General features: G+C 39.9%; 2 protein-coding genes across 2 annotated transcripts in view; one reads left to right on the top strand and one right to left on the bottom strand.

Annotated features, from left to right (window-relative positions):
• Window positions 1–454: 454 nt before the first annotated feature.
• Window positions 455–1,459, top strand: LOC131436355 (farnesol dehydrogenase-like). Its single transcript, XM_058605032.1, is given in 2 exon segments — window positions 455–1,048; window positions 1,104–1,459. Coding segments are annotated over 2 exon segments (759 nt in total). The 5' UTR covers window positions 455–460; the 3' UTR covers window positions 1,275–1,459.
• Window positions 1,460–6,328: 4,869 nt separating this feature from the next.
• LOC131434801 (small RNA 2'-O-methyltransferase) overlaps window positions 6,329–14,995 on the bottom strand; it is a 50,522-nt gene continuing 41,855 nt past the window's right edge. The window contains exons 3-4 of the mRNA XM_058601959.1: window positions 14,824–14,993; window positions 6,329–8,376 (exon numbers count right to left, since the gene is read on the bottom strand). Of these exons, the coding sequence (XP_058457942.1) occupies window positions 7,224–8,376; window positions 14,824–14,993 (1,323 nt within the window). The 3' untranslated portion in view covers window positions 6,329–7,223. The remainder of the gene's footprint in view (window positions 8,377–14,823; window positions 14,994–14,995) is intronic.

A 14,995-nucleotide genomic window follows, 5' to 3' on the forward strand; every position in this document is an offset into this window, starting at 1 on the left:
ATGATAGAAATTAATCTTTACAACTGGGTTCAAATTTCTAAATAGGTCTTCATTATTTATATCCTACCTAATTTTCATCATTCAAAAGTCAATGGAAAGATTTGGATTATTTCAATCAAAAGTTAATAATTATCCCACAAAATAAAGTCTTCGTTGGATAGTTTTCAGTCGTAACTCGAAATATATATTTGCAAAATGTTGTAACTGTGACAAAATGCACATGTCATCGTGTTTAAAAGTAACCTGTGCGATAACTAGACCTAAAATTACGTCAATACCGCCCTCTATTCATTTTTGTTAAATGTATTGGGACGAACATATTTCACCCGCTCAGTCACCGAAACCTCACCATTCATCTAAAAACTCCTATCTAAAGCCATAGCATACAAATTAAATAAATGCCAATCACGGTAGGTCGATTTCGCAATCATCGAATTCGTTATCTCTCAGCCGTGCGCGAATGCTGGCTCCTCCGTCAGTCGAGATGGAACGTTGGAAGGGTAAAGTAGCCATAGTTACCGGAGCTAGTTCCGGAATTGGTGCTGCAACGGCGAAGGCCCTGGTGAAATCAGGATTAGTCGTTGTAGGTTTGGCTCGACGGGTGGAACGAGTGGAAGCGTTAAAATCTGAACTGGATGAAGCAATCCGAATCCGTTTGAATGCGATTAAATGTGACATATCAAAAGAGCAGGATGTTTTGAACACATTCAAGTTAATCGAAGAGAAATTTGGTGGAGTTGATATTTTGATCAACAATGCCGGCGTTTCTCGAAATACTTGACTTCTCAAGACGGGCAACTCGGAGCAGCTGCGAGAAGTGATTGACACGAACGTGATGGGTTTGGTTCTGTGTAGTCAGCAGGCGTACGCATCGATGAAAAAGCATTCCGTTGATGGCCACATTGTGCACATAAACAGCATTCTCGGACATCACCTCATCGATTATCCTGGGTTGAACATATACCCTGCTTCAAAGTTCGCTGTAACTGCCATCACGGAAACCATGCGCCAGGAGCTGCGCAAGGATGGGACGAAAATCAAGGTCACGGTAAGAGAGTTTTCATTTTCAGTTTATTCGAAATCTTCATGACTATCGATTCCAGAGCATCAGCCCAGGAGTCGTGAAGACCGAAATGGCTCCAGAAGATATTATCAAAAATGTACCATATCTAGAAGCGGAAGATATTGCGGATGCTATTCTGTACGTGCTTGGAACACCACCTCGTGTGCAAATACACGAACTAACGATAAAACCAGCAGGCGAAGTGTTTTAACTATCAAATTATACAGCAACGTTTGAAGTCAGATAAATTGCTCTTATCTACCGTACATTTTCGATGCTGATTATTTAGGGAAGAAAAAAAAAGACAGTTCAAAGAAAACGAAAACTGCAAAACAAATTAGATAAGCATGCAAAGCAGAAATCCAATCAATTACAAAATGCACGAATCGTATAATACCTCTGAATTTGACTCCGACTCTTATCACATGTTCTATTATCAATGTATAAATGTTCGACCGACACTTTTCGACTAAAGTACCCTTTATAGAAAAAAAAGTTCAACCAATATACGTTGTATCGTATCGTTCAATTAATCGTTCAACTGGAGGCCAACATAGGACCTTCGTTGCTGATTTTGAAACAGACCATTGAACGCCATTTGTTTCGTTCAACAAATCTGGCAAACTGAGGTCCATTGTTGAGCCACTTTGAATATGACGAGTTGGGGCCTCGTTGGACTAATTTTACTGGAGAATTTTGGAAGTTTTTATCCACTTATTTTTTTAAATGAACACTACATACCTGCAGAATACTTCTACTTTATGTAGTATAACAACAAAGTTTCTTTCTATATAGATAACACCAAATTTCCACACTATTTTTGTTGGACTAAAAACAACAACAATTCGTTCCTGCAAACTGAACGATAATTTCGCGCAGTAAGGAGTGTATCGAAAATAAGCTATCCACAATTTTTTCTTTTAAATTATTATATAAAACGATATTTTATTCAAACTGAAAATTGATTCTTTATTGTACGAGGCTAAACATGAGCATAATGAAAACCGGATGAAATTTAAGTTATTCCTTCACGATTTTCGAACTTTTGATCGAACGCTCTTCATCAAGTTCCGGACAAGTGTTGCATCGCATTTTGTGGACGCTTGAGACCAAATTTTTTTGAACTCCTGCATGTTACCAGCTGCCTTACCAGTCTTCTTGAAGACCCTCTTCACGATTGCCCAGTAACGTTCGATGGGTCGAAGCTGAGGGTAATTTGGTGGATTTATATTTTTCTCAACGAAATTTATACCCTTTTCCGCAAGAAAATTGAGAGTGGTTTTGGCATAGTGAGCCGACGCTAAATCCGGCCAAAACACTGAAGGTGTACTTTGCTTCTTATACAAAGGCAGCAATCTCTTCTGGAGACACTCAGATCAATAGTTTCCTGCATTCATAGTTCCGGTGTAAAAAATGGTTGACTTCAAACCACAGGAACATATTGCTTGCCATACTAGTACCTTTCGACCGAATTTCGTCACTTGAATCGACCTGTCCGCATCGTTCACATTTTCCCCAACGACGACAGTGAAGTATTGTGGACCTGGAAGGGTTTTTGAAACCTCCTTTACTTAAGTCTCATTGTCCATCAAAACGCATGCATCCGGATACTGCAAAAGATGTGAATACAATTTCCGGGCCCTTGTTGCTGCTCGTTTCTTCTGTTCTACACTTTGTTTCGAGATTTTCTGCTTCGTGTAGGTCTTCAGGTGATTTCGCCTCTTGATACGCTGGATCATTCCGGCACTCGTTCCTACTTTTTTTGGTCAAATCACGTATTGACATTGATTTGTTCTTCATGATCAGAGATACCGCTTTCTGGTCCAGTTTCAGGTTGGAAGAACCGGATTTTCTACCTTCTGACATAATGAATTCCAAACCACTTCGCCAATTTTCACACAGTAATACCCTTCTCACTTAGCCATGTGTCCAGAATCTCAATGTTCACTTCCTTTTCAATACGCGACATTTTGAAAACACGAAATTTCAACCGCACAAACAAGTAAACAAACGAAAGCTGACAGCCAAACGCACAACATGCTGTGATCTCAGCATAAAAAACCATCACAAATACATGCGTACAACACAAATGTATGTGGATAGCTTATTTTCGATACACTCCTTATACCGTTCAACAAACGCTCAACGAGCAACAAAATATAATGGCTTGCTGTGCATTGTAAGATCTTGATTCATTAAACATTTTTTGCAACATGCGAGATGTAATGAAATCTATAAAATCATATTCTCTGATACTCAATTTTATCATTCCCAGCAAAACTTACAAAAACCTACGTTCAGTCAATTTAATGATAAAAAATCTTGAACCAAAATATTTACATTGCTGTCGCAAAAATGAGGTTATATTTTTTTCGTTCGAAGTAATTAAATATGTTTGATGAAATTTGGATGGAGGTTACTGTTATTACTTACTATACATACAATAAAAAATTCAAATAAATTCCTTCAATACTTTCCGATAAAACACGAGTGGCCCAAGGCATATGCCGGTTCTCCCTTATATCAAGAAAAAATTTGGCTCATTTTATCTATGATCTTGCTAGTGCAATGATACAATTAAGTTTACTGGTTAAAAGAACCGTATCAATTTTTATTTTTTTATTTAAAAGATATTTTTATTCAGGCCTATTTGCGTACAAGCTTTACGTGGCCGATTGAGCCGATTTTTTACATAATTTTTTTTTGTATTTGATCTCGTTGGCACCCTTTTTCTAGCGGGAGAGGAGCTTCCATTTCCCTCCCGCTAGGATTGAGTGGCACTTTGTTCGTGGTTCGTCTCGTCATCCATTGCCGCATCGGTGGTATTGTTGTTTATTTCCGTCTTTTTCTCGTTTTTCTTATTGTTATTTATTTTATTTATTTATTTATTTATCCTTATAGTTTATTTATTTACATATTTATTAATTAATTAATTAATTAATTAATTAATTAATTAATTAATTAATTAATTAATTAATCAATTAATTAATTATTTTTTTAATTATTTATTTTTTTATTTTTTTATTGATTTTTTTGTTATAGATTTATTAATGTATTAATTTATTTGTTTATTAATTTATTTATTTATTTATTTATTTAATTATAAATTTATTTATTCATTCATTTACTTATTTGTTCATTTATTTATTTATAAATTAATTATTTTTATTTATTTATTTATTTATTTATTTATTTATTTATTTATTTATTTATTTATCTATTTCTTTCCATTTGACCTGGATTGATCTTAATGGAGTTTTTGGTGGAGTGGGAAAAGCCCATTTGAAATTCATCAAATGCGCGTAAAGACCCATCATGTTTTTTAACATTTTACATAATTATTTACATAACTACATTTCACAAACATTAGCCTAACGAATAAAGGTACAAGCATTGTCCAGTGTAGTCCAGTGCAAATTAATTTAGTTCTACTTATAATCTATGAGTCTCTTAAGCCTGTTCTTGAAAACAACACTAGATACAGAAAAGTCAAAAAGGTCGTACACACTATTGAAAACATAACCCTAATCGGTTCGTTCTGACCATACTCCGTTCTTAGTAAGTCGAATCGCAAGAAATTCCGCGCTCTTAGCGTTGTTGGTGGGACATTAATACATATTTGCGAGAGAATCTCAGGAGCATCAGTTTGTCCATTCAGCAATTTCGCTATAAATACAGCTCTACAGTATATTTCGTCGTTTATCTAGCGTGTCCATGTCGAGCAAATATGCACTGAGGCTTCAAGGGTAGACCATACTAACGCGTAATATAACGCTCGCAAGCAGCATAGATCAGTGAACTCTTTGGCGATCCTCATAATGAAACCTAGGTTTCTATTTGCCTGAGCATTTATATGCGAGTAATGATGTCTGAAGGAGAGCAGAGAATCAAGAAGCACACCCAGATCTTTGAAAACAATTACTCTTTCAAATGTTTCCTCAGAAATAGTGTAGTTCCAGACTATCGGACTTTGCTCACGTGTGAAAGAAATCACAGAGCATCTAGACACACTTATAGTTAATAGGTTGAGATTGCACCATTTACAAAAATTGTTTAAGTGCTGCTAAAGTTCCATGCAATCATCTGTCATCCTAGTGGAATGACAAAAGAAATGTCATTGAAAATAATGAAAACAGCAACGGTCCGAGATTGCTTCCTTGAGGAACACCTAACTCGTTAATGAAGTTGTGTGACTCGACATTTCCTAGCTTCACTGATAAAACTCGGCCTACGAGATATGATTTAAGCCACTAAGAGAATCAAGACGATGCACCTAGACGCTCCAGTTTCGCAAGCAAGAGCGTATGATCTACACGGTCAAACGCAGCTTTCAGGTCCGTATATATTATATATTTTTGTTTGTCTCCTTTTTTGAAGATCGGGAACATATACGACTGCGACAATAAGTGGTTGAAAAGTTGAAAAGTTGGTAGTTGCTGTAGATGCGCCTTGTTGAACATTGGTTGCAGTTGCTGGTTGGTTGGATGGTAAGTTGTTAACTACAGCTGGTGTACTTTGTTCTATAGGGAATACTGATGGTTTCATTGAAGGGGATGCTTCATTGTTGTTGGTGGCTGCCACAGGTGTACTGGGTGTGTCGAAGACGAAGCTTAAACAATAGCGTTCGAAATTTTTAATCGGGTGTGAGTTATCTTAATCCATATAGAAAAATCCTGCTTTAATCTACCTAGGGGTGTAATTATGCCTTTCTCATATTACCTATATTTACATAAATATCACTAGAGAATTCTATCATCAAATTTTATTTCAAAATTGAATGAAAATTAAAAAAATTATTAGGAACAGTTATAAGATACATTTTTGAAGAAATTTTCAATGTTTTGCATCATCGCTCTAAATGACGGATTGCAATTTTTACATACACTTCATCCTGTAGTTCCAAAACCGGAAGTCGGATCCGGTTGAAATTCAATAGCAACCTACAAGGGACCATGAGACCTTCCATTTGAGCCTAAGTTTGTTAAAATCGGTCAAACCATCTCTGAGAAAAATGAGTGATATTTTTTGACACATACACACATAGACATTGCTCAGCTCGACGAACTGAGTCGAATGGTATATGACATATGGTTTATGGTTTCCGAAGCTCCGATCAAAAGTCGTTTTTTCCAGCAATTTTCTTACCTAGATGAAGACAAAAAGAAGTTTCGTTGTTAGTAGTTTCGAAGATGCGCTAAAGGGAGCACTTTGAAATCATAGTGCTCTCTTTTGAGCATCTACGAAACTTTTCACGAGCGAAACTAGAAATGAAACAAGTGCTCACTCACTACATATATTTTCATCAACTGTCTTTGGTTAACTACAGTTCGGAACACAATTCTTGATGTACAATATGTGACATTAAAAATACATTCGTTATAGTCTACTATTCCTGCTAACTATCACGAATTTTTAACTCATTATTTCCTTTCTATACTAGTACTTGTACCACGGTATTTGAACTTGCCGTTTTCTTAACTCCTGGGCATATTCAGTAGTGTTCTAGTACTAGATGCATAAATTATGTCAGTTACAAAATTTACATTTGGATTTTATAACAAGAAAAACTGGCAGCCCCAGCAGTGTTTTACTCGTGTTTTAAATATACAACAAATTAAACGGCATCGTAGACCAGTTTCAAATTTGACAGTAGAACTGGTCGAATAAATAAAACTAGAACGGCTTGCTGGGGATACGTTTGTTCCAGGTTCTGTTCTATTATAGATCTTCCATATAGAACTTCTAGCTGCTGAATTTGCTCTAAACGTTTGCTTTATGTCAATATCTTGATTGATGAAAACTCCTAATATTAAAATTAATTGGGGATCGCTGCATTAGCAAAATTATAAATAGCGGGATATGAGAAAGCTATCATTACAACACTAGGTGGATTAAAACAGGTCTTCAAGTTGCTATGCACAAGCTCTTAATGTAGTGACGAGTCGAAAACGTAACGTAAAGAAACAAAAGAACCTTTTTGTTGTTCACACAGATGTTTCCAGAATTTGCCAGACATTTTCTTTTGCATCGCACAGATTTTAGTTTTTTTGTACAAACGGGGAGAACACACCGAAAATGATGATAATGAATACTGGTGAATTGAGCCAAATTAAACAAATTAAATATTGTAGTAGCCATAGTCGTTTTTATTAAAACAAATTTAATCCCACAGTTCTTCATCATCTTTGAAGACAGTTCCTTCGTTAGATCCATTGTTTACTGCCCCATCATTTCCTACAGGTTGATCGTTTCTGTCACCGTGAGAAAACTCTTCGCTATCTTTGAAGCCATACTCAAAATCTTCCTCGCTGCCAATTACCGATTCATCATCTCCGTTCAGAACCACCATATCTTGCTCCGATATACGATAGGAAGCTTCTTCCAGAATTGGCCTCAACTCTACAACGGTTGCCGTTACTTGGTTCAAGCAATTTGCCACCAATTGGAGAGGAATTGAATACTGATTATCCTCATAGTTGTAGAACTGTTCGTCTTGAAACTTCAACCTTCGAATTTGATATTCAGCTTCATCGAGAATTTGTTGTGTTCGGTTCCGTCGATCAGGTTCTTGCACCGGGTAGTCTACACTGTACAGTAGTTTATACTCGTCGCTTGTCGGATCCAACGGCTCATCATCATAATTACCACTATCATTCCTTGCGCGTTCAACAGGAAGGTAAAAATCAATTTCCCTGAAATTTGGTTCATCCTGATCACTAGACTCTATTTCGTCATCGTAGGTTTCTGCGTCTTCGAAGTCATCGCTAAATGCATTCAACCCTCGACGTTCGACAGAAACATCAACTGGTTCTTCTTCGCCTTCTCTAGCCACCACTATTTCACCTACTTCGTCACTAAAGTAAATTTTTGGTTCCGATGATTGTGCTTCCACTTCGTTGCTGGTCGAAGGTACTACTGTTGAAAGATCCACCGGTAATGCTTCGTTTGCCGTACTACCGACGTTGTGATCCTTAGTGAAATCCTGCAGTTGTTCTAGAAAATCCTTTCTCACAAACAGACACAACTGGCTGACATAACCAACATCAGCGGAATCTTTTGGCGGTGGCCCAATACCAAAGTATTTGACAGCATAATCCGGATACCGTTGACAAATGTTTTCACACCACTCTTGAAACTGCGCTCGGGTCCATTCAAACTTGTGGTCTTCGTGTCGAAATCCGTTTTCCAACAGACCATCGAAGTGCACGTTGTACTCAGCGTTCGGTGTACTGAAAATTGCTACCTTTGGTCTAATGAAACCAAAAACGTTCTGGGGAACAGCCTCAAGGACTTCAGGAAAGAGATGTTCAATTCTGGAAAAAAAAACAAAATTAATTTAGCCAATATGAATATGTAGGTCTTATGTACATCTACATCGAAAATATTTTTTTCTGTTAAAACAGAGCTGTGGAGGATTGATATGATCAGCAATCAATGAAAATGAAAGTCCCAAGCAACTGCAATACAAAACAATCAGTAGTCATCAAAGTCATCAACAGCAAGCAATGTTGAACGACTTCAAGCTGTCTTTTCTTTTTTCTCTTTATAGGATACTCTGGGTAAGGTTGGAGGTTTTCAAAATCCACACATTCCATACCAGATGAACTAGACTACTTCGCCCAAATGAATACTAGTATCACTGGTGGAAAACGAGACTCTCACCCAAGGATGGCTTTTATCGTATCAAAGAATGCTCACTCTTCACTCTTTACACGATTGAATCAGTGCCATCAAAGAGAGACTAATATCATCACAACAACAAACATCCGGCATGGCTCATTTAACATAGAATAGACACCAGTGCGAGAGCGAATTTTTTTCGATGACATTTCTGAGAATCAAAGGTTAGGACGCTGCTTTGGGGATCCTCTCTGAAGCAACAAACGGTCGCTTATTCTCGTTTCGCGATCCGATTCTGTATGGGCAGTGGATAATTGCGATAGAATCATTTTACTATTGCCGCTTATTCTAACTATGTGCATATTAGGTTTTTTACCGTCACTGCTAACCTCAATCGGATGAACACATTTTGACAGTTCAGCAGTACTGTTTGTAAACAGAAATTTCTTTTGTTTGTTTATTGACAAATTGGATCAGACCATTTACGGTCCGTATCGCCTAAATAAAGTTTTAAAACATTTGTTCACGATTGAATACGGTTCGTTTTTGATATTTATTAAATAAAAGTGACTAGTTGCAAAGTGTAAAGATGATTGTTTTAGATGTGCTCTTCGAATTTTGTTTAAGCTTGTTTGTAAACAGTACCGCTGAACTGTCAAGGATGAATACTTGTTCATTTGTGTCGTCACGATAAAAAACCTAATAACCTTTGTATAAGTTGTGTCTATGAAAATGTATGTGAATTCTCCACACAAGGTATTTGAAATATTGCAACCTAGTATGAGAAACATCAAGTTGAACAATCGATTCGATTTTCTGCGATAATTGTCAACTTGCGATCCTCTCTTGGGAAATTCCACACAGCAACGATCATTATCAGACTGTATTTTTTTTCAAGGGCCGTGAAATACTCAGAGTATAAAGTGGAGCGAAGAAATGTAGAAAAATTCTCTCGCGGTTCATGCATTGAATGACTCGAGTTCTTATAGCATCTTCTACCGGATTGAAAATGTTGTATACAATATAGAGAGCAATATAGCAGCTTCTGTCTTTTTTTCGGCAATCACCAACACTGCTCTCACCAAACTTCTAGGATCCCTTCAGCATGTAATCCAAGCGATAAATTCTTTTGCAGAAACCAATTTGCAACGAATGACGGAAGCAGAGCTTAAAATTGTCACGTACCTTATGATAAAAAAAGAGCCGGAATTTTCATTTTAAAATTCCCGCGCTTGTCCAATCGGTAACGTTGGCAACACTTTTATAAACATTCTGTCAAATTTTGACGCATATCGTGCGATTAGTTTTTGTTTGGCGTCTATACAAAGAAGTTGAAAAATTTTCGTGTGGCGATTTTTATGATGGATGAAAATTTAGAACAACGGTGTTTTTTCCTAGACGCTGATGGAGCAACCAAAACTGTCAATGGTTATCGTTGTTGTGCCATGATAAATGATTTTGTGATACCCAATGTTCGTCAAATGGTTTGAATGGCTACTGGTTTCAACAGGACGGTGCAACATGCCATACGGTTTGACTAACAATCGATTTGTTATGAAATTTGTCTCCCGTACGAGTCATATCGCAAAACGATGATTTTGACTGGCCCCTGAGATCACCCGATTAAACGCCACAAGACTTTTTTGTGGGGCTATTTGAAATCCAAGGTATACGCTGATAAGTCATGACGCATAGTAAAACTCAAAGTCGACATACGACGTGAAATCGCCGCCATATCGACCGATAGTCAAAACGATAGAAAACGCCGAAAAAGGTTACATTTTGTACTCAAGGCCAAAGGTACGCCTTTGACGCGATATCATTTTCAAAAAGTAGATGTAACATATCTCCTTCAACAACAAAAATTATAATCGAAATGAAAATTAAAATAAAAAATCCTTCCTCTATAAATGGCCCACTCTGTACAATAATGGAAAATCCAACCATCTTTCAAACGTCTTCGTTACAATCCCAATTATATCAACCCTTTTGTGACGATTTTAGAGTGTTATTCACTCAACAAAGCTCGTCGTTACAGAAGACTAGAGGTTGCATATTCGACATATTTTAGATAGATCATGGTGCTGCCTCTGCATTTCACTTAATCTAGTCCGCTCGTCTGGAGATTTATGTGGATCATTCAAAGAAAACATCGAAAGAATCGCAGGTTTTGCAAGTGTCCGTGTGGCGTAACTTAAACATCAGTTTAAAATCTTCATTGAAAATCTTTCGAAATATGCTATACGAAGCAAAGGTTGGTAAACGACTGGCCAATGCGCAGTTCAGGCCCCAATGTGGTTCTTGGCCTCTCGTCCAGTAACTCCTATCCCTAACTCCCCGCGGTGCCGGCTAGGGTACGAGTAACCATAGGAAAGATCGGGTAACCAACCCCGGTGGGACCTTGGTCGTATGCTGACAGGGAAGGGGGGCTTGCCTTCTCTTTACAGAGAGCTAGCCTACCCGAGCGTCTGTTCCTCATGTTGGGGCGGCTGATTACCGTCCTTGTGTCAGTGTGGGACTCTAAACAGTGCTGACACGATGGCCCTCCGGCGAGACAGGAGGTTGGTGCAGGCCTAACAAGTCGCCCGGAAAAAGGAAGTTACGAACAATCAAGAAAGAAATACGACTCGGAATAATCGGCAAAGACCTACGCGACGAACAAAGGACTACGATTGCAAGCTTGGCACATGGAACTGCAAATCGCTTGGCTTCCCAGGAGACAACGAAATGCTGCATGATGAGCTTCAAATCCGCGGCTTCGATGTCGTAGCACTGCAGGAACTTTGTTGGACGGGACAGAAGGTGTGGAAAAGTGGGCATCATCAACGTGCACTGCCCACGTGAGACGAGACCCGATGACGAGAAGGAAGCATTTTACGCGCAACTGGAACAAACCTACGACAGCTGTCCACGGCGGGATGTAAAACTCGTCATCGGCGACATGAATGCTTAGGTAGGCCGGGAGGCAATGTACAGCCCTGTGATCGGGCTGGAGAGCCTGCACGAGGTAACAAACGACAACGGCCAACGATGCGTGAACTTTGCAGCCTCCCGCGGAATGGTAGTTCGAAGCACCTTCTTCCCCGCAAAGATATTCACAAAGCCACCTGGAGATCACCTGATCAACATACGGAAAATCAAATCGACCACGCTCTCATCGACGGGCGATTCTTCTCCGACGTCATCAATGTCCGCACTTACCGCAGTGCCAATATTGATTCTGACCACTACCTTGTCGCGGTTTGTATGCGCTCAAAACTATCGACGGTGCACAATACTCGTCGCACAGGAACGGTAGCATTCGTACTGCAGAGGAATACGCGCAACAACTGGAGTTAGTGGTACCAACGGAAGAGCAGCTTGGCGCGGCGACTCTTGAAGACGGCTGGAGGAATATAAGGTCTGCCGTGAGTAGCACTGCTACAACCGTTTTAGGTACGAGGTTATTGAATCGAGGAAATGACTGGTTTGACGACGAATGACAGCAGTTGGTCGAAAAGAAGAATGCAGCAAGGGCGAGGATGCTGCAACACCGCACGAGGGCGAACGAGGAACAATACAGTCAGGCACGAAACAAACAGAACACTGTTTTCCAGAGGAAAAAGCGCCACCGGGTAGACCAAGATCGCGAAGCGATGGAACAGCTGTACCGCGCAAATGACACACGGAAGTTCTACGAAAAGGTGAACCGCTCACGTAGAGGCTACACGCCACAGGCCGAAATGTGCAGAGATGCCAGTGGTAACCTTCTCACGAACGAACGTGAGGTGATCGACAGGTGGAAGCAGTACTATGACGAGCATCTTAATGGCGAAGCACAAGATACAGAGAACGGTACAGGAATCAATCTGGGTGCACGCTCAGCCGACAACAGATTCCCAGCCCCTGATCTGTCGGAGATAAGTGGGGAGAGCGGCAAGCTGAGGAACAACAAAGTCGCGGACAATGACCAGTTGCCAGGCGAGCTACTTAAACATGGAGGAGAGGCACTGGCTAGAGTGCTGCACTGGATGATTTCTAGGATTTGGGATGAGGAGATTCTACCGCAGGAATGGATGGATGTAGTGGTATGTCCTGTCTACAAAAAACGGCGATAAACTAGACTGTTGCAACTACCGCGCAATCACATTGCTGAACGCCGTCTACAAGCTACTCTCCCAAATCCTTTGCCGTCGTCTATCACCATTAGCTAAGGAATTCGTAGGGCCGTACCAAGCGGGATTTACTGGAGCCCGCGCCACTACGGATCACATATTCGCGATAAGACAAGTACTCCAGAAGTGTCGTGAATACAACGTACCCACGCATCACCTATTCATTGACTTCAAAGCGGCATACGACACAATCGATCGGGAACAGCTATGGCAGATAATGCACGAATACGGTTTCCCGGATAAACTGACGCGATTGGTCAAAGCAACGATGGATAGAGTGATGTGCTACGTCCGAGTATCTGGGACGCTCTCGAGTCCCTTCGAATCTCGCAGAGGGCTACGTCAAGGTGATGGACTTTCTTGTATCTTGTTCAATATTGCCCTGGAAGGTGTGATTCGAAGAGCGAGGATCGACACTAGTGGCACGATCTTCCGAAAGTCCGTACTACTTTTTGGCTTCGCTGACGATATTGATATTGTGACACGTAACCTTGAGAAGATGACGGAAACCTACATCGGACTGAAAGCTGAAGCTAGGCGTATCGGACTGGCCATAAATGCGTCGAAAGCAAAATACATGAGAGGAAGAGGCTCCAGAGAAGAAACACTACGCCTCCCACCACGATTATTGATAGACGGTGACGATATCGAGGTGGTTGACGAGTTCGTGTATTTGGGCTCACTGGTGACCGCAGATAATGACACCAGCAGAAAAATTCATAGACGTATTTTGGCAGGAATCCTGCGTACTTTGGACTCAGAAAAACCCTCCGATCGAGAAAAGTACGCCACCGCTCGAAATTGACCATCTACAAAACGCTCATTAGACCAGTTGTTCTCTATGGCCACGAGACCTGGACTATGTTGGCAGAGGACCAACGCGCCCTCAGTGTTTTCGAAAGAAAGGTACTGAGGACCATCTATGGCGGAGTGCAGATGGAAGACGGAACGTGGAGACGGCGTATGAATCACGAATTGCAACAGCTGCTAGGAGAACCACTTATCGTATGGACAGCTAAAATCGGACGTTTACGATGGGCTGGGCATGTCATAAGGATGTCGGACGACAGCCCAGTGAAATTGGTTCTTGAATCTAATCCGACTGGTACAAGAAGAAGAGGAGCGCAGCGAGCAAGGTGGATCGATCAAGTGGAGGGTGATCTCAGAAGCATCCGTGCCTTGAGTTGCTGGCGGCGAGCAGACATGGACCGAGTTATGTGGAGACGTATGCTTGATAGAGCAAAGGACACCCCAGGCCTATAGCTGTTAGGTAAGGTAAGGTATTCAACTCGTCGCTCTTCAACACGAACGCCTTCATAAAAGGTTTTTTTTACAGAATCACTATTATTTTATTATAGAGAACTATAAAAATTACTTCGTAATAGTTGATTGTGTGTCAGAATGTTTGATCTAGTGAAAAAGGGGAATGCTTGCACAATTCACACAATCGATCAACTAATTGATATTCGGGAGTGTGAGAAAAACGTGTCAGTGTTGCTTTTCGTATTCACGACATCCAATTATGTCTCTGACATTGCCCACTCGCCTTTTTTTATAATAAATAGGTATAAAATTCCAAACGAATTATCTTCTGTTGCAGTTCTACCAGGGCCAACAGTCAAGCATTAGTCAGTGCGTCTGCATTATTCAAACGTACGCATAACTTTTTTATCCTTCATTATAGTTTTTTATCCTCCACTTCAACATAAGAGCTGTGACAGTTTTCATATAGTAGCATCAGACGACGTCGATCTATACTCAACAGACGTACGATGGATTATTAGAGAAATTTGGTCCATCATTTGAACAAAAAAAACTTTATAATGTTTCAAAAGCGATCTCCACAGATGAATTCGCCGTTAAGACACATTCCTAACTCTTTAAAATATATCCACAAATCATGGAAAGAATTTTGGAAAATGTAAAAAAACCTAGGAAATGGAATCTCCTTTTGTAGACGAAGAAGAACCAGAGTGCCATACTTACAATTCGATTCCAATAACAACATCTGTATCTCTCAGACACTCGTGAGGAGCTGCGATACTGCCACGCCATACTTCAACCGAAAATTTAGACGATCTTCGCTGAATGTAGTCTATGAACAGTGGACGAACCGTGTATGTCCATTTTGTAAGAAGTTCCTCGTCGATATCAACCT

Source organism: Malaya genurostris, chromosome 3, assembly GCF_030247185.1.
Source record: "Malaya genurostris strain Urasoe2022 chromosome 3, Malgen_1.1, whole genome shotgun sequence".
NCBI lineage: Eukaryota > Metazoa > Arthropoda > Insecta > Diptera > Culicidae > Malaya > Malaya genurostris.